The sequence below is a fragment of the Chlamydotis macqueenii genome, chromosome 11 (genome assembly GCF_036417535.1).
Source record: "Chlamydotis macqueenii isolate bChlMac1 chromosome 11, bChlMac1.mat, whole genome shotgun sequence".
NCBI lineage: Eukaryota > Metazoa > Chordata > Aves > Otidiformes > Otididae > Chlamydotis > Chlamydotis macqueenii.
In genome coordinates, this window is record NC_141566.1 from 20,811,288 (window position 1) to 20,832,936 (window position 21,649).

General features: G+C 49.0%; 2 protein-coding genes and 1 long non-coding RNA gene across 3 annotated transcripts in view; 2 read left to right on the top strand and 1 right to left on the bottom strand.

Annotated features, from left to right (window-relative positions):
• Positions 1 to 21,649, top strand: part of RPS6KA6 (ribosomal protein S6 kinase A6) — a 254,402-nt gene that overhangs the window by 66,497 nt on the left and 166,256 nt on the right. The window lies entirely within an intron of this gene.
• Positions 12,683 to 15,658, bottom strand: POU3F4 (POU class 3 homeobox 4). The gene has a single exon (XM_086756277.1). The coding sequence runs from the start codon at positions 15,653 to 15,655 to the stop codon at positions 14,540 to 14,542; it is 1,116 nt and encodes a 371-aa protein (XP_086612403.1). The 5' UTR covers positions 15,656 to 15,658; the 3' UTR covers positions 12,683 to 14,539.
• The window catches only part of LOC147599416 (uncharacterized), a 40,405-nt gene continuing 35,573 nt past the window's right edge, over positions 16,818 to 21,649 (top strand). Inside the window, exon 1 of the long non-coding RNA XR_015259660.1 lies at positions 16,818 to 16,939. This is a non-coding gene — a long non-coding RNA (uncharacterized LOC147599416). The remainder of the gene's footprint in view (positions 16,940 to 21,649) is intronic.

Genomic DNA, 21,649 nt, shown 5'->3' on the forward strand with positions numbered 1-21,649 from the left:
CTGATGTTTCTAGACAGCTGGGTTGAGCACGGGGCCGGTTGCGCTTCAGTCGTGAGCGGTTTCGTTCCCTGGCTTCCAACGGCCGCCTGTGCTGGGTCTGGCTCTCCTGGAGCCTGGCCTTGGGAAACCGTACAAGTTAGCTACAATTCCCACACCAGCCACTTTCCTAACCTATAAACTAGTGTCACCTTCCAGTTCAGGTGAGGAAGCACTGGAAAATGATCCCAAACAGGGAAAACTTAATTTCTGGTTCTAGAAACAAGTTTTGTTTTGTTTTGTTTTTTTTTTTTTTTAAAAGCATAATTAGGGATGAACAATTATTGTGCCTTTGGACTTGACTACACTTGCACCATATGTTGAGTGGGAGTGTTTTGAAAACTCTTGGAGGTGGAGGAAGGTAGTCCTAGAGGGAAACATTTCCCTCAGGATTTATTTTGATCGAATCTCACTGTGATACGCTATACAATCTGATGCCCTTGTTAGCTGTGTTATAATCAAGGCCTCTCCTGCATCTCTGAGAACATAACTAGCTTTAACAGCGAAGGAGAAGACTCCCACGGCAGATGCCACGCCAAGCGGAATGGGTTTCTCCCAAATGCCATCTACATGCAGCAGAAAATTATTTTCACATATTTGAAGGTTTCCATCCTTTTAAATGTAAAGTTAGAGAGCACATCGGCGTGAATTACTGCAGGAAGAATAAGCGGCACGCGGGAGTGGGGAGGCAATGACGCTGAGGTTGGCCACCAGCTTGTCCTCCCTTGGGTTCAGGGAGCTCGGTGGCCTCTCGTGTCCTGGTTCGTGCCTTTTTCCGACAGCTTTTACCCAGCATCTCTTCCTTCCAGGTGCAGAGCAAAGTGCACTTTTAATCCAGAAACCGATTTAAAAATACTAGTTAAAACTAATTATAAATTATGTATCAGAAATTAAGATTTCTTTGCTAATAGAATAGGTTTACAATTTCCTTTTGGCTTTTTTTTTCCCCCAGAATGAGAAGAAAGTTATTGTAATCTGTCGATAGGCATCAGCACATCAGCACACTCCAGCGTGTGCTTCTCTTGTTAGAATATTTTCCAAGTGCTGCTGGTTTCTTCTTTTTTAAAGATGACTGCTCTTGCTGAGCATCTCTGCGGGTTTTTTTTTCTGATTTTTTTTTTTTTCTTGGATCAGACAGAATTTCAGTGTATATATTTGCTTCGTGGCACTTCCTAATCTGTTGAGGCTGATTTGCAACTCAAATACTAAGAAAATATATTTATGAATGTGCTTCTTAATGGAACCAAAACAGATTTCAGAGGAAATATTCAGAGACAGCCAACGTTTTTGCATCGTAAATGTCCTGTGTTTCTTCTTCTTTTCTCTATTCATTATTACACTTGCAAACAATTCATTGTTGATAATTAATATTAATTTCGTACACTTAATTGACAGTATTACCAGGGGGTGACTAGATCAGCTTCCCAGTATTAAATAATTTTTACCAATTTGTACTGCTCAGCTTGCTGCTCTGCTGATTTCCCAGTTGCTTCATCTCTTCTGCATCTAGAGCCAGACGCAGGGGGAATCGGAGCGGTTCAGAATCAATAGATCAGCAGCCAAAGCAAGTAGAAGGATGCGCCTTCGCTGCATGACCGCACGTCTCCGACGGAAGAGCGATGAGCCTTGCTGTATTTGATCACCCGTCCACGTGATCCGTCTCACCACTGGAACGCCAGATGTTTGCACAATATATTGCTCAGATCCATCGCGTAGATGTTAAGCACCGTTGAGAAAGTACAATTTTTGTCTAATCATAAGCTTGCCTGCTCAGCTCATCTTCAGTACCCTGCTGTATTCCCTTCATCGCTTCCATTCATAGCAGGATATTTGCTGATTTGCTGTGGGAGCACATTACTTTAACACTTTCACGTTCAAGCAAGATGCTAAAACTTAATGTTCAGGTTGCGCTTTTCCACACCTCTGTGGAAGAGCTCAGAGAGACCCCCAAAAAAGTTACAGAAAAAAAATATTTTGGTCTAGAACTGAGACAAATATTCTGCTTTGGACATGGGAAGGAGCAGTAGTTGTTTGGAAAAAAAAAAAAAACAAGCCTCCTATTTTGGTATTTTGTTTTATTTTTTTAAGACAAATTGAATTTATAAAGGTTTATTTTTCTGTAATACAAGAATAATTACTCCTTCAAGTACATCCAGTGATGATGAATTTACTAGATGGGTGGTGCTGGAGCACAAATACCTGTGTTAGCACCGCAGATGCTCAGGAACTGCTTGCGTTGCCCAAAGCAGCTTGGGAACTCAGCTCCAAAAGTTGCTGTCTAAAACCATCACCACCATACGCAGCAGAGCGTCCCACCACCCTTCAGCCCACACCCCAGTTAAAGGTTCTTCTCTTTTTTTTTTTTTTTTTTTTTTTCCCTCCCACAGAGTGAGATGCGCAGAAGCACACCAAACTGGGCATGAGGGAGGTTGAAACCCCTCCCATCTCCTGGTAGACAACCTTCTTGACTCTCTCATTTCCATCCCTCTCGTTCCCCTCTTCCTCCTGTCTTGGTTTTGCAGAGCAGGAGGAACTTACCCCGCCCAGGAGGGCAGTGGGGGCTTGTCATCGCGGGGTTGGGATGCCACACAGGGAGCTGCCTCGTGCGGGGTGGCCGCCCTGGGGAAACCTGGCCCTAATTGGGAATTTCACGATATTTCAACACGGGAGGTAAATGACAGCCACGGTTCAAGAAAGAACGTTGAATTCCTGTGACTGGGTTTAAATGGCTTTGAAATCTCGTGGGACTTTTTTTTTTCTTTAAACGTCTGTTTTTCATAAAGCATTCAGCATGCAAGGTTTGCGATGGCTGATTTATCCCTGTGACTTTCCTTGCCTGACAGCCTGGTTCCTCCTGTCCTCTTCCCCTGTGTTGAGGCATCTCGGTCCCTACTGAGTACCGCGTATTAGTTAATTTTAAATCATTTATTTGTATTTAATCCTGGTTTGGTGCTTATGCGATGTTTTTAATCCTTTGCAACATATAATATTTTATGTCTACAGTTTTTTAATACTCTATTACAAAACAAATAAAAAAGCATGTTAGTGATATAGCAGAGTAAAATAAACATCAGTGACATCATTATATTTGATGTCTTGTTTTTACTTTTCAGATACTTGTAATAACTGCCATCTTAATGACCTGTTATTTTCATTACCAACTATCAGATCAGAAGGGATTTTAAAATGAAAAAAATAGTGTCATTTTCTCAAGCAATTTGTTTGAGGTGTGTAGCAGAAAAAAAAAATACATTTACTGATTCTGCATATTTTATTTTCACAGCTCTTTTTAAACAGTAGATACGTCAATCTTTGAGTAGCTCTCGAGAGCACAAGGCTTTTGTTTGGGAGTTTTCCTTCCTGAATGGGTATCCTCGTTTACAGCCGACAGAAAGGTGCGTGGTCTTTATTCTTTCGCCAGGAGAACATATGTGTGTAAATACAGCGATCCAGGGTGACAAGCTGAAGTTTCACAGAGGGTAGGATGAGACCTTTAAGGCTGTTGGATCCCCAAGTCCTTGGGCAGCAAGACCCTGCTCCGCTGTGGTGATGGGAGCTTTGGCTTTAGTGGAAAGATGATGGATTGGTCCCTATCAATTAAATATTGGGTTTTTTCCAAGGGTTTTTTCGCATTTCTGAATGTATTCAAAACCTTTCTTATAAATTCATCAGTAACGATGATCCATTCGTTAAGGGATTTACTGGTATCACCAATACAAAACTGGACATTAGCCGGAGGTCTCTCGAGCGTGGTGCCTGGGCAAGTAGAAAGCTGAATTTTAGAGGAGGTGACTCCTGTATTTCTATGAATTCATCTCTACATTGTTTTGATAGATATGATGTAGTAACCATTACTTCAGTTATACTTTAATGAGTAAATCTGAGGCGATACAATAGATTATAGCTACCTATAAACTGAGTCAATTATAAAGGGGAACTTGCTAAAGCCTTTAAAATTGATGAAATTTCATTTTTACATGAACCCACCAACTGCAGAGTTGGAGCACAGTTCTTGGCGGCTCTTGGCATTTGTGTTAGTGTGACATGATGCCACAAGAGCGTTTAGAAGGAACAACAGATCCAAAATATCCCCAAAATAATGTTGTTGGTGTAAATCGGGTATCACCTCTGATCAGAAAATATAAAGGAAACTTTCAACCAGTTCATAGGCTGGAATAGACATTGATGGTTCATTGTGAAACCACTTCTGAGTATTATTTAGGGTAAGATTTAAAAAAAAATATGTATCATATAAACCAATTATTAATCAAGGGCTGAGAAAGATGCATCCTCAGAAAAGTTATTCCACTACAACTTTGGTTTTCTTGCATCTTTCAGAAGACGTGGCACTGGCAACTCTTGAAGATGAGGCTCAGTGGAGTGCTGGCCTGAGCTGGTGGGATTTGGTTCATACTGGTGGTTTCCTTAAATAAAAATGCTACTTGAGTTTTGCAAGACCCATGAGTTAGTAAGTAAATCTTTTCCCCTTCACCCTATATATCGATTCGGGGCGCTGCTGGAGTTGTTCCTGTTTGTTCTGTAACACGTTCAATGTTTGTGAGCTTGTCTGAATGAGGAATGACAGCAAGGAGTTCTGATCTTTTTTTTTCCTCCATCAGCAGGCATCCTGGGCTCTTTCTGAAGGGATATGTTAGCAGAACACCTCTAATACTCCTTTTCGGGCCCATCCTAAAGATATTTTCTTGTAACTTATTGGTCAATTGTTTGGGTTTTTTTTTATTTCATTTGACAAACTGTCCTGTTGGTCCATTTTTGCCCAGTTTCCATCACCTTTCCAGGTCCCAGCAGTCCTCAGGAGGTCTGCAGTCACCCAGCGCTCTTATTTCTTGGTGCAACGTCAACCGTGCAAACATTGGGGTCTTCCAGGTAAAGCTGGTGTGTGTTGGTTTTTCCTCTGTGTTTTAACCCTGCTCTTGCTTTTGTTTTACAACGTGAGTTGGCAGTAGCAGGGGACCCTGCGTCATCCGAACGGCTTAGTTTTGTAGACATCTTTGTGCACAAAATAAGGCCAGTTCCCCAAACGCGTGGTGGTGAAAGGCATTATGATACACGTAGATAAATTACAAGGGTATTGGAGAAGCTGGCCTTTGTGTTCGTAGCTGGTTGTACCACAACATAGATGTTTTTGGGAGGGAAGGGCTGTCTGCTTCAGCTTCAGGAGCCATGAAGTTTGTAGCTTGCACTGATTTGGGGGACTCCTCAATAATACCCACTGCTTTTTCTCGGTAGCCCTTGCCTTTCTTCTGCTGAGAGAAACATCGAAGCACAGACCCCACTAACAGGGCAGAAAGACTTATTTTTTTTTTTTTTTATTTTTTACTTTTTCCTTTCTCTCCATTAACGTTTCTGGCTACTCCCTGGCCTTCAAAGCCTGGTAATTTGTGGGGTGCATTGAACTGAAGCCTGCTGGTGTCCCACTTTTGAGGGGGGCTTTTCAAACCACCGTAAGTGCCGGCTGGATGGGCTCCAAGCTCTTCCCGGCTGCGAGCTCGCCGCCTGCACTTAGGCTGGCTCCTTTGATCCTCGGTGTGTTTACGTGTGTCTGTCTGTCTATGATTTGATATCGCCGTCCGTCGTAGTTCAAAGAAACTTGCTTCTCTGTTATGTTCTCCTTGCTAGCAGCAGCGTTCATCTTCCAGTTTCTCTTTAAATCTCTCCCTTGTGGCGCCCGAGGAACGTTGGTGGGGACTGAGATGCTGGGATGGCGCGGCTGGTGCCTGTCACTTCACCCTGGCCGTGAGTCTGGGATGTAGGACTGGAGAAGTAATAAATAAGGCATGCTTGGTCACTTCTCGTGCCAAACTGCTCAGGAATAATGAAGCCCGTTGTACACACGTTCCTTTTTGGGTTACGGAAGCTCTGCTCATGGTTGGGTCTTCCCATGTATTCATGGGATTGGATCCATGGAGGTGACTGAATGCTGGGGAATGTGGGGTGTGTTTTGGAGCCTGGCTGAAGGACATGTAAATTGTCCACATTCATGGCCGTTCCTTAACGTACTGTAGCTGGCTTACGACACGCAGTGAAATTAAGATGTGATATATTTAGAACAGATAAAAAGACAAAAAATATGCGGTGTTTAATTGGTCTATAAAACACACCGTAATGTGTAAAAGCAGAGCAGACAGCCTATGGTGGTCTGAGCAGGCTTCCAGGAGCTTGTGGGAATGGGAGCGGTGGCCCCACCAGCGTGGCTCTGTGCCAGTAGTCTCTAACAAGTTGAGATTTTTTTGCATTTTAGCTTAAAAACTCTGAAGAGTGAAGGAAACTTCTTGTCTCTGTTTAGGTTTCCCAACTGCCACTGGAGCATCTGCTGCTGGTCAGCGTTGGAGATCGGAGGGTGGGTGGGATGGGTCGCTGGTGCTCTCTGATTGGGCAATCCGTTGCTGTGTCATGCTACACGTGGCTTCGTTTTGCGGCGTCATCTCTTCCTTTTTGACTATTTCAAAGGAGCAAATTAATGTCGTATGGTTTTGTACTCTCATTGCAGACATTGCCTGCAGAACGGATTCATGCTTTGCCGTTTTCTGTTCTCGTTGCGGTGTTTGCTATGAGAACGAGATATCATAATTTTAATGCCCGGTATAGCCTGTGAAAGACCATAAACATTTAATAGACTCATAAACACAGACTTTAACCTTTTCAATATTCTGTAGCTGGATTGGCCCCCGCCGCACCGCATCCCCACAGGTTACTGTGGCGAACGCGAGGGATGGCCGCGGCGAGTGAATCAAACAGCCGAAACCCCGAAAAGGTCAAAGCAGCGCCGTTTACTATTATCTTCCTTAGAATATATGAGGCGTTACAATTCCGACACTGTGGTTTTGTGGCTTAGGTTGGAGCAAGAGGAAGAAATGGCACGGTGTAAATCTCTTCCGATGACGGTCGTTGTGATGGGGAGGGAAACGAGCACCCGCTGAACTCATCTCTCTCAACTCTCCTACGGCCGTGCTGGGTGTCTGCCCTCCTCTCGCCACATCTCCTGGCTTGTCCTACCTTCAGTGTACGCAAGAGGTAGCAGCAACTTGGAAGAAATTGTGCAGGTTTTTTCTTTTGGAGATTAGAACCTCCTCCATCAAGACTCTTCTGCTAAAGTAATTGTTTGGTTTTCTTTAATTTGGTGTGCTTTATTTTGTATAAAACCAGCAAGAAGTATTTTATCATCAAGGATGAAGGTTGTTACAGAGCAGGAGATGACCACAGTGGGTTTGATGCTTCAGATGTGGTGGAGTTAGAGATCGTCTGAAATTGGTGTGCGGCTCAGTGAAACGCATCAGGCAGTGCCGTTCCTGCGTGTTGTACTCATCTGAATCCCGCTCCGGGGACGGCTGCAGTGGAGCAGGGGCCGCAGTTTTCTCAGGTTCAGCTGAGTCAGGCCCAAGAGACGCTTGGTCACAGAGGTTCTCCACCATGGGGAACTGAGAGCTCAAAAAAAATCACGGTTTGTCATTTTCTTGTAAAAATCTTTGAACTTGAGCTTTGTGCTTGAAATCTAATCCTGTTTTAACTATCTTGCTACAGAACTACGTATTTTTCTGAGAAAACCATTGCCAGCCACTCCTACCATCTATTCCTTTCTGTAGAGATCTTGTTACAAAGGCAGATTTTCTCAGGCTGTGCTACAGGTTTACTCTACTATGGAGAACGTACGACAGTAAAACCTGTAGTATTACTTTTTCCATGAACAAGTTATCAATTTTGGGTGTGTTGTATCCTCTCCCTGCTGCGGTTATGAGAAGTTTTGGCTGAGCAGGGCAGGATTTTGTGTTTATAACATAAATATATTTGTGGGGTTTTTTTGTTCCTGGACTGGTGTTGGGTTTGTGTAGCGTCACCTACTCAGAGATGTCGACTTTATTGAAAAGCAGGATTGTGTGGAAGGATTTGACCCCGCAAAAGCTTTATGTGGACAGAATTCCCACTGCTGAATTGTTTCCTTCGTGAAGAAGCTATATCAAAGGTAATAAATTTTGAAATTAATAGTCTAAACATACGCAGAGCTAGAATCTTCCAGTAGATTTAGTAATCCCCCCCCGTGACATTTACAGGACAGGTTTTGCAAACTCAATATTCCAGCACTAAATCAGCATTTCTTGGGTCTAAGAGATCCGCTGCGTCCATCCAACGTGTGTGAGGCAAGGAGCAGCACAGTGACGCTAACTCATGTTTGTATTGATGTGTTAGCGACTCCATTTTCAGGATCTAGGGGAAATAAAAAAAAAGGCTGTGGCTAATTTTCCCTTTCTGAGAATGTTTTCTGGCAGGATTTGGACTTTCCCATTCCCTGCTCCAGCGCGGAGCCTTGGAAAGCCCCACACAAGGCTTTTCCCCAGTAACTGCACAGAATTTTGCGCTCTGGAGTCAGACCCCCAGCACCTGCCGGGCGCCTTTCAAGCTGCCTTAACTGGATCAGGAGTTCCAAAGTGCGGATGGGTGTACAGAGACTAATCCCATCGCCTAGACAGAAGGGCCAGCCCGGAACGGGGAGCGGCTCCCATTACCTCCGGTTGCACTCCAGCCGACACTGCAGGAGGAGTTCAGACGTTGTCGTTCCTCCCCGAGCCACTTTCTGCTGACTAAGGGCTGTGGGCTGATTTTTATTTCATTATATTTGATTTTTCCTTCTCAAAGTCTGAAGTTAAATATGTGAAACAAAACTTCATGCTTGGGCCAAAAAGGAAAACAACTTCAGTTCAGAGATGGCTTTTCTACCTTGGGTAAATATTATTTGTACTCGAGGTGCAGAATTCAAGGGCTGGCATCTAAAAAATAAAAAAAAATCCAGCAGCAGAAGAGTGGAGCAGCATTTTTGGTTCCTTAACGGTACCAGGGGTGAGAAGGGCTGCCGCTCCACTTCTCACAGTCGCTGCTTGAAATATCTACATTAAAAAAAAAAAACAAAACAAAACAACACTTTTGCGGGAGCAGCCACCTCGGTGTGGTTTCAGCGCTGCTCCGTGCCGGCAGAACGTCGATCAGCAGCTGCAGGGCCAGGACGTGGCGATCGATGGCACCGCAAAACCGGAGCCGGCAGAAATGATATTTACCACGAGCTTTTTAACTTCTTGTTGACAGGCTCTTACCAACAACAGCTCTTCTTCCTTCTCCTCTTCGATCCCCTCCCAAGGTTTAACACTGGTTTACCATTTTAATTAAGGACCTGATTCTACAAATATTTACGAGCCGGCATAGCACGTAGCGCCTGCTGGGAATCCGCAAGCCGCTGATCTACGGACAAATCCTTCCCGTAAACCACGGCACCGTCCGCATCGCCACCGCCTACAACTGTAGTTTGAAATCATCTTGCTCACCCTGCTTTCCCAAATCTGAAAAACTCCAGGAAAAGTCTGTTTGGGGAGAGGTTTCACATCCCAGTCCTCCGCGGAGAAGTCTGGCTTTCTTTTCATGACATTAAAACAAAAGTTATTTAGTTTGGCTCTTTCCCTATCCTACAGTGTTAACAAAAATAGATGCTTATTGCCTTAATAAGGGTTTTGATTTGGAAATTATTTACCATTTAGGCTTTGCACACTCTAATTGCTTTTGATTTTCAGAATATATATAATGGAAAGCAGCTGAACGAGCGAGGTTTAAAAACGAGCTCTTGCACATTGGAAGTAAATTTTATCCTGCAATCAGTCGTAGAGATCTTAACTGCGGCTATCACGTATCCTAAATATGTAATTGCTCGGGAGCCTTTCCAGTCCGTGGGTTACAGGACGCTGGAAAAAGGGGAAAGCGAGCGCAAACGCAGGCCCTGATCTCTGGGAGTATTTTGGGGGATACTCAGCGGGAGTGGTCACCTGCCTAAAATCTTGTACATGTGTTTTTTCTAGGATGGAGCCTTGGAATTAGATTGAGCAAAGACACAAATGAATAATTTTGGTCGCAAAGAGCATCTCGCTGAATTACATGGAAACCGCTCCGGTGAGTAAAGCGATGGATTGTGCCTGGGGTTTGGGATGGGACCAATGCTGAAGGGCACCCCCCATCCCCAGCCCCACGTGCTCCCCGGCTCCTGGGGGAAGGGTTTACTTTTTAACACCTCTCCATCCACGTGTGGATCTGCCAGGAGAATCAGTGCCTGTTTTGGTACGTGGCCCCCGTAGGGCCAGGCGCTCTTGTCTGCTCTGCCTGAACCTGTGGAATCTCTGCTTAAAAGCAAAGAAAGAAAAACTCCAAATGCTTAATTTTGAGGGATTTTAAAAGCATCTTGGTCAAATCTAGTCTAGGAACGGATTGATTGGTCCGTATTCTGGATGATCGATGAAGACCACGATGAAGTGAGGTAGCGTCACTGCTTACTTGCAGTAATTTTTGCGTTCGAGTGAGGCCCCTCCTACGGTCCTGGCCCTCTCTAGAGGGGAGGAGAGCACAGCCCGAGAACTCCTGAAATGAAAATCCGCAGGCAGCCTCCAGTCTCATGGAACACAAAAAGCAAAGAAGATTCAGCCTTCAAAATTGTTGAAGATGTTTGACGCTCTCCGTCAAAATCACAGAAGTGGTGTAATGCATGCTTATCAGAGAAACGCTTGCTTTCAACCCTTTCTTCTCTGAAGGGCCGCGTGAGATATTTCCATACTGAGTACCAAATTTGGAGCCTCTCGTCCTTGTGATTATGCCTCGTGCTTCTTTCCACCCCCGCTTGAGTTCTTTTTTAATAATTTCCCAAAATCAGATGACTGGCAAGCTGAAGTTTCTTTCCCTGCCCTTGGTTTGGGGCGACTTTCAGATGCCGAGCATCCCCGTCCGCCCCGCTCCGCCCGGACGCGCCCGGCACCCCGAGGCCTCCCCAGGCGCGCGATGTGTGATGGGCAGCGAAGAAGACAACAGTGATCTGTACTTAACATTAGGTGGCACAAAAGAGTTTCCTTTTGCGCACAGGAATACTGAAATACATGGGCAACAACAAGCCGAGATTTTCTTTCCTTTCAATGAAATTCTCCTTCCCTGTTTTTCCAGCTTTCCAGTAGTCTTTCAAGCACTTCGGTTCCTAAACTTGATTTCGTCTTTCATTGCATCTCGCTTGTCTCTTAACGTAATTTGTTTTAAAACAACAGGTAACCCAGCCCTCGCTGTCGGCGCGTTTACGGAACAGCCAAAGGGCTCAAAACCAGGCTCATTTCAGCAAAACGCCGCCTGTCCTTCCTCCGAACCAACGCTTGCCGGAGGAGCTCTCCCTCTCGGGACCCCGAACGCTGAGAGCCAGCGAGACCACGCAGGGGACGTTTCACCGCAAAGCTTTTCCTCCGTGTCCCTCGTCGAGGGCTGCTCACAAACCGCGGCCGCTTACTCCTGGTTTGGTACCCACGCTACTTGATGCAGACTTGTTTTGTTTCTGCAGTTGACTGAGAGATGGGATTTTGGAGGGGGGGCTGTATTTCCTCTTCCTCTTCCTCCTCCTCCTGCTGTAATCCTTGCAGGTGCAGGGTGCCGTCCCGCTGCGGAAGCAGCCGGGCTTTGCTGCCCCAGCGCAGGCCAGTTGCCCCCGAGGCCGTGGTGTCTGCACTGCAGCTTGCAAAGATTTACACAAAAACAAAACAAAAAAGATCAGATTTACGGTTGAGAAACAAAGCCTTGCCTGCTGCTCACGTCCCGAACGTCTCTCGCGAACAGGTCCAGGGCTGTAACGGGAAGGTGCCTGTCCACTCGCGTCCTGCTGCTGGGTTACTGCGGCCAAGGGAGCACGCTCCTCGCTCGGGTGCCTTCTCAGGACTCCTAAAGGTGATCTCCCCCTTCCCGAAACTGTTGGGGAAGGGTTGGTTATTGTTTCTCCAACGTTCGGCTTCAGAAGAGGAGAAAAAAACCCAAACTAAAACACAAAACCCCCACCCAACCCCATGTTGCCGGTGATGCTGTGAAGTTTGCTGCTTCCCTCTCTCTCCCCCCGCCCTTCACCCCACCCGGCTGCCGGGGCTAGACCCCCCCCCCACTTTCACCCCATTAGCAGTGATTAACGGTTATTGTTCCTCCCCGCTCCCGCCCGGGGTGGGGGGGGGAACAAAAGAAAAACTTCCTCCGTGCCCCCATCGCTGCTGCTGGGGCGGGGGGGCCCAGCCGGGCCCCTACACCGATCTACAGCTACACACACATAAACATACAAATAGCTACACACGCGACCCGCAAAAGCCCTTTTCCACCCCAAAAGCGCACTCGCCGCGGCAGGTGGAACCCGTGTCCCCCCCCCGCGTCCCCTCCCCGCGTGGGTCCCGGCCGTTGGACGCGGGGGGGGGCGAGGCCGGGGGTCCCCGCTGCCCGCACACCCCCTGCCTTGGCCCGCGCACAAACAACGCCACGGAGTTGTCATTTTTTTTTTTTTTCTCTTTTCTTTTCTTTTTGTAAAAATGTTTATTTAAACCTTTTTTTTTTAATTTTTTTTTTCCTTTTACAACAATAAAATATTGCGTCAATATAAACCCCTTGACTAAAACTGCTCGACAACCAAACGTTACAGCCACTCGTGTGTTTCGTTATTATTTTCCGACACCCATTTAGGCTTTTTTTTTTTTTCTTTCTGAAACGTTTTTTTTTTTCTTTTCTTTTTTTTTTTTCTTAAACATAATGCGGAATTTATTGAAAATAAATAATTGTTGGCAACTGCAATAGGCAATTTTGGATAAAATAGTTGAAAAAAGCAACCTTTAATGAAAATAGCGTTTATTATACATCAGTTACTAAATGAATAAACTAAATGATCTTTCTTTAAATTAATAACTTCCAAAAAACGTTTAATATACAAAACTGTACAGTTATAAAGTTGGCAGAAATAGGCAGGTCCTCAGTGTCGAGTGTTTTTTTTTTTTCTTTTTTTTCTTTTTTTTTTTTTTTAAGCGCTTACTGAAAAATACTTGAAAAATATAAATGTGGAAAGGAAAAAATCTGAAGGCCGGGGCGGGAGCGGGGCTACACGGGGAGCCCCGGGGTGCAGCCGCGGAGGGGGGCCCGGTGCGGGAAGGGGGTTGCGGGGAGGGGCGGGGGGGGACCGGCCCGCTCCTGCCCGGCGGCCCCACACACGCGTTCCCCTTCGCGAGTGGGTGAGTGGGCGCTGCACCCCCCGCACCACGCGCGGGTGAGAAGAGGGGCGGCCGCAGCTCCCCGCTTCCCCGGGCCGAAAAAGTGGTGATGGGTTGAGCATTTCAGCGACTTTGTTTTGTTTTTTCTCCCTGTTCGTTTTGATCTTTTTTTTTTTTCCGCTTTTTTTTTTTTTTTTTTTTTTTTTTTTTTTTAAATAAAAGCTTTTCAACAAATCCAGCATCTCCCTGTGACGCGGAAAGAAGCTCAGCGTGAACCCAACGCGGGCGTTTTCTGGCCCCCTCCCTCCCCGCCCCGAAATTCATGACAATCCCCCCCCAATTCCTCTTCGCTACCGAAACAAAAATACAGAGAAACCGATTTCCGAAGCCAAAGCGCAGAAGTATAAAGGTGTTTTACTACAGACCTCTCAGTCCGGCGCTTATCAAAAAGCCCAACTCATCTTCGGAGAGAAAAGGACTGGCCACTGCCACGGGTTTGTTTGTGATGCTTAATTTCGGATAAATCGCTCAGAAAATAATTTAATTTTTTTTTTTTCTTCCTTGGGAGAAGACGGGGGAAGTCAGGATTGTAACCCGACCGTTTTACGGTGTGGGGAAGTTCTCGAAAAGGCAGGAAAGAGAAAAAAAAAAGCTGAAACAAATGAGCCCGTTCTTCACCACCGTGCGTGCGGCAGCCGGGTGCGCGGGGCTCCGCGGGTGCGGAGGGGTAACCCCCTCTCCTCCGTGGAGAAGGGCCGCGGCCCCCGGCCCCGCGGGGTGACATTGCCGGTGCGCGGGGAAGGGAGGAAGGTTTGGACTGATCAATTCGATACAAATTAGGTCACAAATATTGTGTACAGTTTGTAGTAAAACACCTCAGACATTTAAAAACGCCATATAAGTCTTTAAAAATGCAAAACTAGTCTATTGTAAAACAGATTCACCTGAAATACAGCTGATATAACCAAGGCGCTGGAAGGTTATTCATAGGCACACATCTGTCTTTCCTTTTCTGTCGGTTTTTTCCTTTTTTTTTTTCCTCTTTTTGTTTATTTTTTTCTTTTCCTTTTTTTTTGTCTTCCTTTTTTCCTTTTTTTTTGTTTTCGTTTCTTTTTTTCCTTTCTTTTTTTTTCCCTTTCGTGTCTTTATTTTTTCCCTTTTCGTTTCTTTTTGTTTTTTTTTCTTTTTTTTTTCCTTTTCGATTAATTTTTTTTTTTTTTCCTTCGTCCTGGTGGAGACCGAAAACAAACCTTGTCTTGCGAGTAAACACCGTGTACTGATCAGCGGAAAGGTCGGAGAGAGAGAGAGAGGAGAACGAAAAAAACCCAAAAATAAAAAATATATATATATATATTGCCCGGGCGGGGAGCCGCCGCCCCGCGCCTCCCGCCTCTCGGAAACCATAAGTTAAAGCCCCGGCGGGGAACCCCGCGCGTCCCGCAGTCCTGCCTGCCCGGGCAAGCCCCCGGTCAGAGGTCGTGGCAGGCCGTGTCCGTTTTCACGCCGTGGGAGAAGACCTCGTGCTGCGGCTGCTCGCCCGGCGGGGTCATCCGCTTCTCCTTCTGCCGCCGGTTGCAGAACCAGACCCGCACCACCTCCTTCTCCAGCTGCAGGCTGTCGGCCAGCGAGGAGATCTCCTGGGCGGCCGGCTTGGGGCACTTGAGGAAGTGCGTTTCCAGCACGCCCTTGACACTCACCTCGATGGAGGTGCGCTTCTTCCTCTTCCTCCCCTGCGCCGCGATCTTGTCGATGCTGGTGGGGCTGCCGGTGGAGGAGTCGGCCTCCTCCAGCCACTTGTTCAGCAGCGGCTTCAGCTTGCACATGTTCTTGAAGCTGAGCTGCAGGGCCTCGAAGCGGCAGATGGTGGTCTGCGAGAAGACGTTGCCGTAGAGGGTCCCCAGGGCCAAGCCCACGTCGGCCTGGGTGAAGCCCAGCTTGATCCGCCGCTGCTTGAACTGCTTGGCGAACTGCTCCAGCTCGTCCGAGGTCGGCGTCTCCTCGTCCGAGTGGTCCTGGCAGTGGTGCCCGCCCAGTTCGCCGTGTTCCCCGCCGCCTTCGCCCCGCAGACCCGGGTGCAAGCCCTGAGCGGCGGCGGCGGGCGGCGGGGTGAGCCCCCCGTGCTCCAACATGCCGCCCACCGCGAACCCCGCCTGCGAGTAGACGTTGAGGGGCTGCCCGGCGGCGGCGGCGGCGGCGGGAGGGGGGGCGGCGGCCAGCGAAGCGCTGTGGGCCGGGCTGGCTCCCCAAGCGGCGGGGTGGTTGGCGTGGGGCGAGTGGTGGGAGACGTGGGGCGAGCGGTGGTGGATGATGGCGCCCAGCTGCAGGTCCTCCCGGCCCGGCTTCACGTCGGGCTGCTCCAACGGGCCGCCGGCCAGCGCCGAGGGCCAGGGCCCGCCGTCGCTCAGGCTGGTGACCCAGTGGTGGCCCAGCGGGTGCCCATTGCCGGGGACGCCCTGCAGGTACTCGCTCTGCAGCAGCTTCTGCGGGTTGCGGAAGGGGCTCCCCTGCTGCATGCCCGCGCCGTCCGCATGGGCGAGCGAACCGGAGCCGAGGAGGCCGTAGGGGTTGGAGGCGGCTGTGGCCATGGCCGCCGCGCAGCCCCCACGAGTTATACTGTGGCGGCGCCGCCGCTTCAGCCTTTGACATCCACCGGCACGGCGCGCCCGGGCAGCGGCCAGCCGCCGACTGGCAGCCGCGTCGCCCAATGGGAGAGCGCCGCCGGCGGGGAGGGCCAATGGGAGGGGAGGAGGAGGCAGGCGGCGGGGCGGGGCGAAGGGAGGTGGGAGCCGCGCGGGCCCGAGGCAGGAAGTGAATCACTCCGCCGGCACCGGGGGCCGGGCGCGACGCGGGGTCCGTGTGTGTGTGTGTGTGTGTGTGTGCGCGCGCGTGTGTCCCGCGCTTAACTCCTTCCGCGCCGGGCGGGCCGGCGGGGGGGGGGGGAGACACACACACGCGCGGGGCACGGCTTAAATGGGGAGCGATTAGCGGCGGCAGAGGTTAAACGGCGGCGGCCCGGCGGGACCACCCCGCGCCAAGCGCGACCCGGCCCCCGCCGCCGCCCCCGGGTCCGGGCGGGCTCCGCCGGTCGGTGCGCAGTGCCCGCTCCGCTCCGCTGCTCCGGGGGCCGCCGCCTGCCCCGGGCCGTGCCCTCCCGCGGTGCGCGCTGAGCACCAAAAAAAAAAAAAAAAAAACCAGAACAAAAAAACAACAAAAACAAAAAACAAAACCAAACCCCAAATCCCCCTAAATAATTTTTTTTAAAAAGCCCCCAAAGGCGCTTTCTGGCCTCCCCCGGTGGTGCCTCCTCCAACTTTGCAACATGAAATACCGCTGCGCCGCCGGTGCGGGCTGCAAGGGGAAAAAAAAAAAAAAAAAAAAAGCAACCTAAATCAACTAAACACCAAAAAAACGTGGGGGGGGGGGGGGGGGAGGAAAGCCGAGAGGTAGAAGGCGCGCGCGGCCCCCAGCCCCCACCCATCGTGGTCGGGGTGTTGCAGAGGGGAGCCCCCTGCCCCCCCCCCCCCTCACTCGGGCCCCGCGGCGGCGAGAACCGGAGCCCCGGTCCCCCCGGCCCGCTCCCGAGGTACAAAAGTGACCTTTCCCCCCCTAATTTTGGAGGTAACCTAGCTGCGTAATTATATTTGCACTTACAGAAGGCTGCATCACAGTTCCCTTATTGGTTTGAAATTCCATTAAATATATTGCAAGAGCTCCTAGGTTAAGCTTGATTTAAATTTGCATACATTTTCATATATTTAGCAGAAATAAAAGAAGGCTTGCAGCTACCAGAAAGTCATTAAGGCATTAGTTTCTCTGGGAAGACAGATCCGAAGAAAATTCAAGAAAATGAGAAAATTGATATAAATCAGGTGAGCGCGCTCCTCCGATTCCTTTATAGCCGGGTAGCGTCGCTTTCCTCATAATAAGAATAATATTTGTAATAATAATCAGAATAATTTCTCGCCGGGCGAGAGGGGGCAAAGGCAGGGCTGGGCGTCACGGGGCAGAGCCGGGCGCCTTGACGGAGGCGACACAGAGAGCGAGATATGTCGCGATATATCGGGGAGGTGGCGGGTCCCCCGACGGGCGGCCGTCGAGCTGCGCGCCCGCGCCAGCTCCGCGCCTACCGCAGCATCCCCGGGGGGCGAACTTGGGAGAGGAATTTTTAAAAAATTTAAAAAAAAAAAAAAAAAAGAAGAAGTTTGGGGGAGAGTGGGATGGGGGGGCGGGGGGGGTCAGCGGGGAGGTGAAAAATGTGAGGGCACCGGTTCTGCCGGGTCTGCGAGCGGAGCGGCGGCGGTCGGCACCGGGCACGGCGGGGAGGGCAGAGAAAGAGTTATAGTGGCAGCCCTCCTGCTTTTTTTTTTTTTCTCCCTCCTTTCTTTCCTTTTTTTTTTTTTTTTTCTTCTTTCACCCCTCTTTCCCCCCTCTCTCCGCCTTCACAAGCTTCTCGAAAGAAATATCACCGGAGCCTCGCAGATGGGGAAAAAAAAAAAAATCCACACTGTATAAAAACGTAACTAAATTATTTAAAATTAATTTGCGCTTTAACTTCCGCAACGATTTTTCAAATCCCATTGCCCGTGAAAATAGATGTCCGGAGCCGCCGTTTAATTAAGGCAGAGTCTCTAGCAGGGAAATAAACCCCCGAAAGTCCCGTTTTAATATTTGTTGCGAATGTGTCTGAGGCAGAGCCCGGCTGCGGGGCACTCCGCTCATCCGAGGAGCCTCTCGTCTCGGCTGGAGGAGAGCACGGCGCGGTTTAAAGTGTTTTTATCTGCATATAGTTAAATCTTCTTGCTGTTCTAACTAATCTGCTGGAGAGGGTTTCTTTAGCTCTTTCCTGTCAGTCTAACTTCCCAAGTGTAACAGATGCCGCTCTCAAGCGGTCCTTTCTGCTGCTTTTCTTTATTCAGCCTCGCATATTTCTCCCCATGATCTGGGTTTCCATAGAGAGAGGAATAAAAGGGGGACCATGGCCACAAATCCCCTGCCCCATGCAGAATAAAAGAGCCTCATTCAATAGACGACCCCGTCTGGACATGGGAGAAAAATAAGTACATGCAAAGCTACTGTTGCAAGAATTTGTAACTTATTTTTCATAGACTGAAACCTATTAAAGTTTTTTTTTTAAAAAAAAAAAAAAAGAAAAAGTTTCTGGGTTTGGGCTGTGCTCTCCAGCCCTCCGGCTCCGGGTGCCTGCGCACCGGCGGGACCCTCCTTTCCCCACCGAATAACTCGCTTTAATATCTAAATATCTTTTTTTTTTTTACCCTGCTAAACCTTTGGCGTGGAAAAGACCGCACAATAGCCGAAGGCAGCCTGTCGTCTCGGGGCAGCGAGAAGTCGCTATAGAGGGGGAAAAAAAAAAAAAAAAAGGAAAAAAAGAAAAAAAAAAAAAACAAACTGGGCTTTGGAGCGGAGGAGCTGCCATCGCACCGAGCCCCCCGCCCCCGGCACGGGCGGGACCAGGAGTTTTGGGTGGGGGGGTCACCCAGGTGCGTGGCCCTGGGGTCCCATCCCCTCCGTGGGCTCCCCTCGGAACTGGTTTCTCATGGTGGCAGAGCTGATTTTATTATATTTTACTGATTATTTTTTTTCCCCCCACTCGTTGGTCATCTGCTCTGGAGAAGGAGAGGGGGGTGAAGAAAAAAGAAAAAAAAAAAGGTCTAAAAGGGGTTCGTTTTGATTGTGTTTAATACAGCATGAAGCTCGGAGCGGTGAGCTCGGCTCGGTGTCACGACCCCTGCATTGAGAACTTCACCTCCAGCGCAAGTTCGCTTTAGCGCCAGGGCGCGTTAGACCGCGCTCGGTGGGAACGGGCGCAAATCTAAACCCGGAGTCGATCCTAACGGGGGTGGGGGCTGGGAAAGGGCAGTGGAAGCCTTTTCTGAAGGCAGGAGTTACGGGTTTGCATTGTGCACAGCCCGGCCGCCCAGCAGCCCAGCAAACCGGGCTGGGAACTGGGAAACCGGCTCCTCATCTCCGGGGATGCTTTGTGAGAGCCTAACCTGCGCGGGGGAAGGTTAGGAGGGAAAGAGGAATTCACAGAGTATTAGCAGAAATTAGCCAATACCGACACAAGCTCAATTAGTTCCTTTTTTTTTTTTTTTTTTTTTTTTTTTGGGTCTCTGTTGGCTGCTCTTGAACGTGAGCAAAACGCTGTGCGAGGGAGAGAGGAGGGAGAGCCCCAGCCAGGAGATGGACCGCCAGACTGCAAATTAAACCAGTCCTAACGTAAGAACGACCTCAGCCCCCCCCACCCCACATCCCCCCCCCCGCTTTGCCATAAGCCCCGAGCGTCGCTGCGGCCGGAGCAGGGACAATAAAACCGGTCCCGGGCAGAGAAAATCTCAAGGTAAATAACATTCGTGTTCCAACCGCTGCGCTTTCCAAAGCCTTCCGAGCGGCTCCTCGCTCCTCTGCCTGTTATTATTATTAATTTTATTTATTTTTTTTCCCCCACGTTGTTAATATTTGAAAAAAATGTACTTGCTGGGGAGGGGAAAAAAAGAAGGAAAAAAAAATGTCGTTCGTTCGTGCGCTACCACGTCATGTGCAGGTCACTGTTATTTTTTTAGCTGGGTTGGTTCGTAGCAGGTCTTGTCTCCAACATTTGGTTGATTTGCAGTCGAGAGCAAAAAAAAAAAAAAAAAGAAAAGGAGGGAAAAAAACCCCAATATTCCGGGAAGCCTTCTCCAAAGTGCACATTTTTAGCGTGGGAGCAGTCTTGCCGTTTGTGAAATCCACGTATGGAAACGTCGGGTTGTGCGGTGTTTAACGGAGAAACAGGGCCGTGCGGGCCGGGTTTTGGGGTCACGCTGGGAGATAACAGACCCGCGCAGCAGCGCGGATCCGCGCCCTTTGCGCGGACACTTTCCTCGCCGTACCATCCAGAGAGGCGGGATGATGACAACGCTTGCTTCATCCCGGACTGGAATCTTTTGGGTTGTTTTGGGTTTTTTTTTTTGTTTGTTTGTTTGTTTTGTTTTGGGTTTTCTGTTTGTTTGGTTTTTTTTTGTTTTTTTTTTTTTGGCGGTGCGGCCCCTCCCAGCGAAGGGGCGATGCGGGCAGGGCTGGGCAGCCCCTGGCCCGGGGGGCCGGAGCCGGCCCCCTTCCCAAAGCAGAGCCCACCCTGCCTGCGTTCCGGCAGTAACTCAGATACAGCGCCCGGACGGACAGGTTTCTGCTCGGACTCATTCAGAGAAAAGTGGGCTGGATCTCAAAATCGCGCTCAGCGCCGTGCTATTTAACCTCTGCTGGCTAATGAGACGTTGAAGACAACCAGCTCTGTGACAAATACCTGCCTTGCTGTTTGTTAGCTTACAGAACAATTGCAACGTGCCTTTGATTTATTTTTTTTCCTTTTTTTTTTTTTTTTTAACGATACATTTTTCCAGCTTTACCATTCAGCGCGCAGAGCATCCAGTGATGCTCCCCACGCTGCAGGCGGGATCTAAACCTCTCCCACGCCTCGAAGTGCTTGGCCATTCCTAGATTCCCATTTCTGACCAATGGTACCGCTAAATTAATTTTTTTTTTTTTTTTCCTCGCAGACGAAATATTCACTCCCCGCTTCGTTCAGGTCGCGCCAATCAAAGCCGGTAGAAAAACCCGAACTTTTAGGCCAGGCTGTGAGGCTAAAAGCTGCTGTTTCCTTCGCGAATCGTGCTCAGGCGATGGCAGCAGGCGTGGAAGGACACGCGGGACCGTGCCCGTGCAGGGGGATGCTTTGCCACAGCCCCTTCTCTCCCCTTTCCTCGCCGCGGGGCTTTCGCGTGGGGCCACGCGTGGCTGCGCGCAGGGCGTCTTTCACCAGACAAAGGCTTTGCCCACGCGTGAACTCGGACCCTCCCCGGGGCGGGGTGAGAGGGAAGGTGCCGGGGGGACAAAATCAGCGTGGGCCGAGGGGCAGCGGACGTGGCAGGGTGGCAGCTCTTCGGAAATACAGAAATTATGGAGGAAATAGAGAAATTAGAGAGGAATAAATCAAAGCCGGGGGTGCCCGGGGGAGGGAGGAGGCTGGAGCAGAGCCGGGGAAAGGCACTCTGCAAACTTTTAATTAAATCACGCGCGGTATAGACTTAAAAAAGTATATATATATTTTAAAAAATCGAGCTTCAGACATGGGAAATCGTCCCTCCTGGGGATGGAGAGGGAGCAGAAGGGAGAGGAGCAATGCCAGTTGTACTGGACATGGGGTTATTTTGGAAGATAAACGGGGTGCGGGAGGTCTGAGCCCACCCTGTCCCATCGGGGCTCTGGGGCTGCGGGTACCGGTTTGGGGGGCCCTTCACGGGGCAGCCCCCCCGGCCAACACCTTTTTGAAGTGCCACCTCCAGGTATTTTCCCTTTGCTGCTTCTCCGAACTGTTTAGCAATTACTAGCAGCGGATGAGTAAATTGCGAGTAAACCTAGTGAATTAGGATGATTCTCTATCAGTTTAATTTATGTTTTATAGTTAGTTTAGCCTTCTGATTTGATTGCCTTAGTAATGTGAATTGCCTACAGCTGCTGATGATACAGCTTTAATTCTGTTTTAAAGGTCATGTAAACACGCGCCTGTAGCATCAGGAATG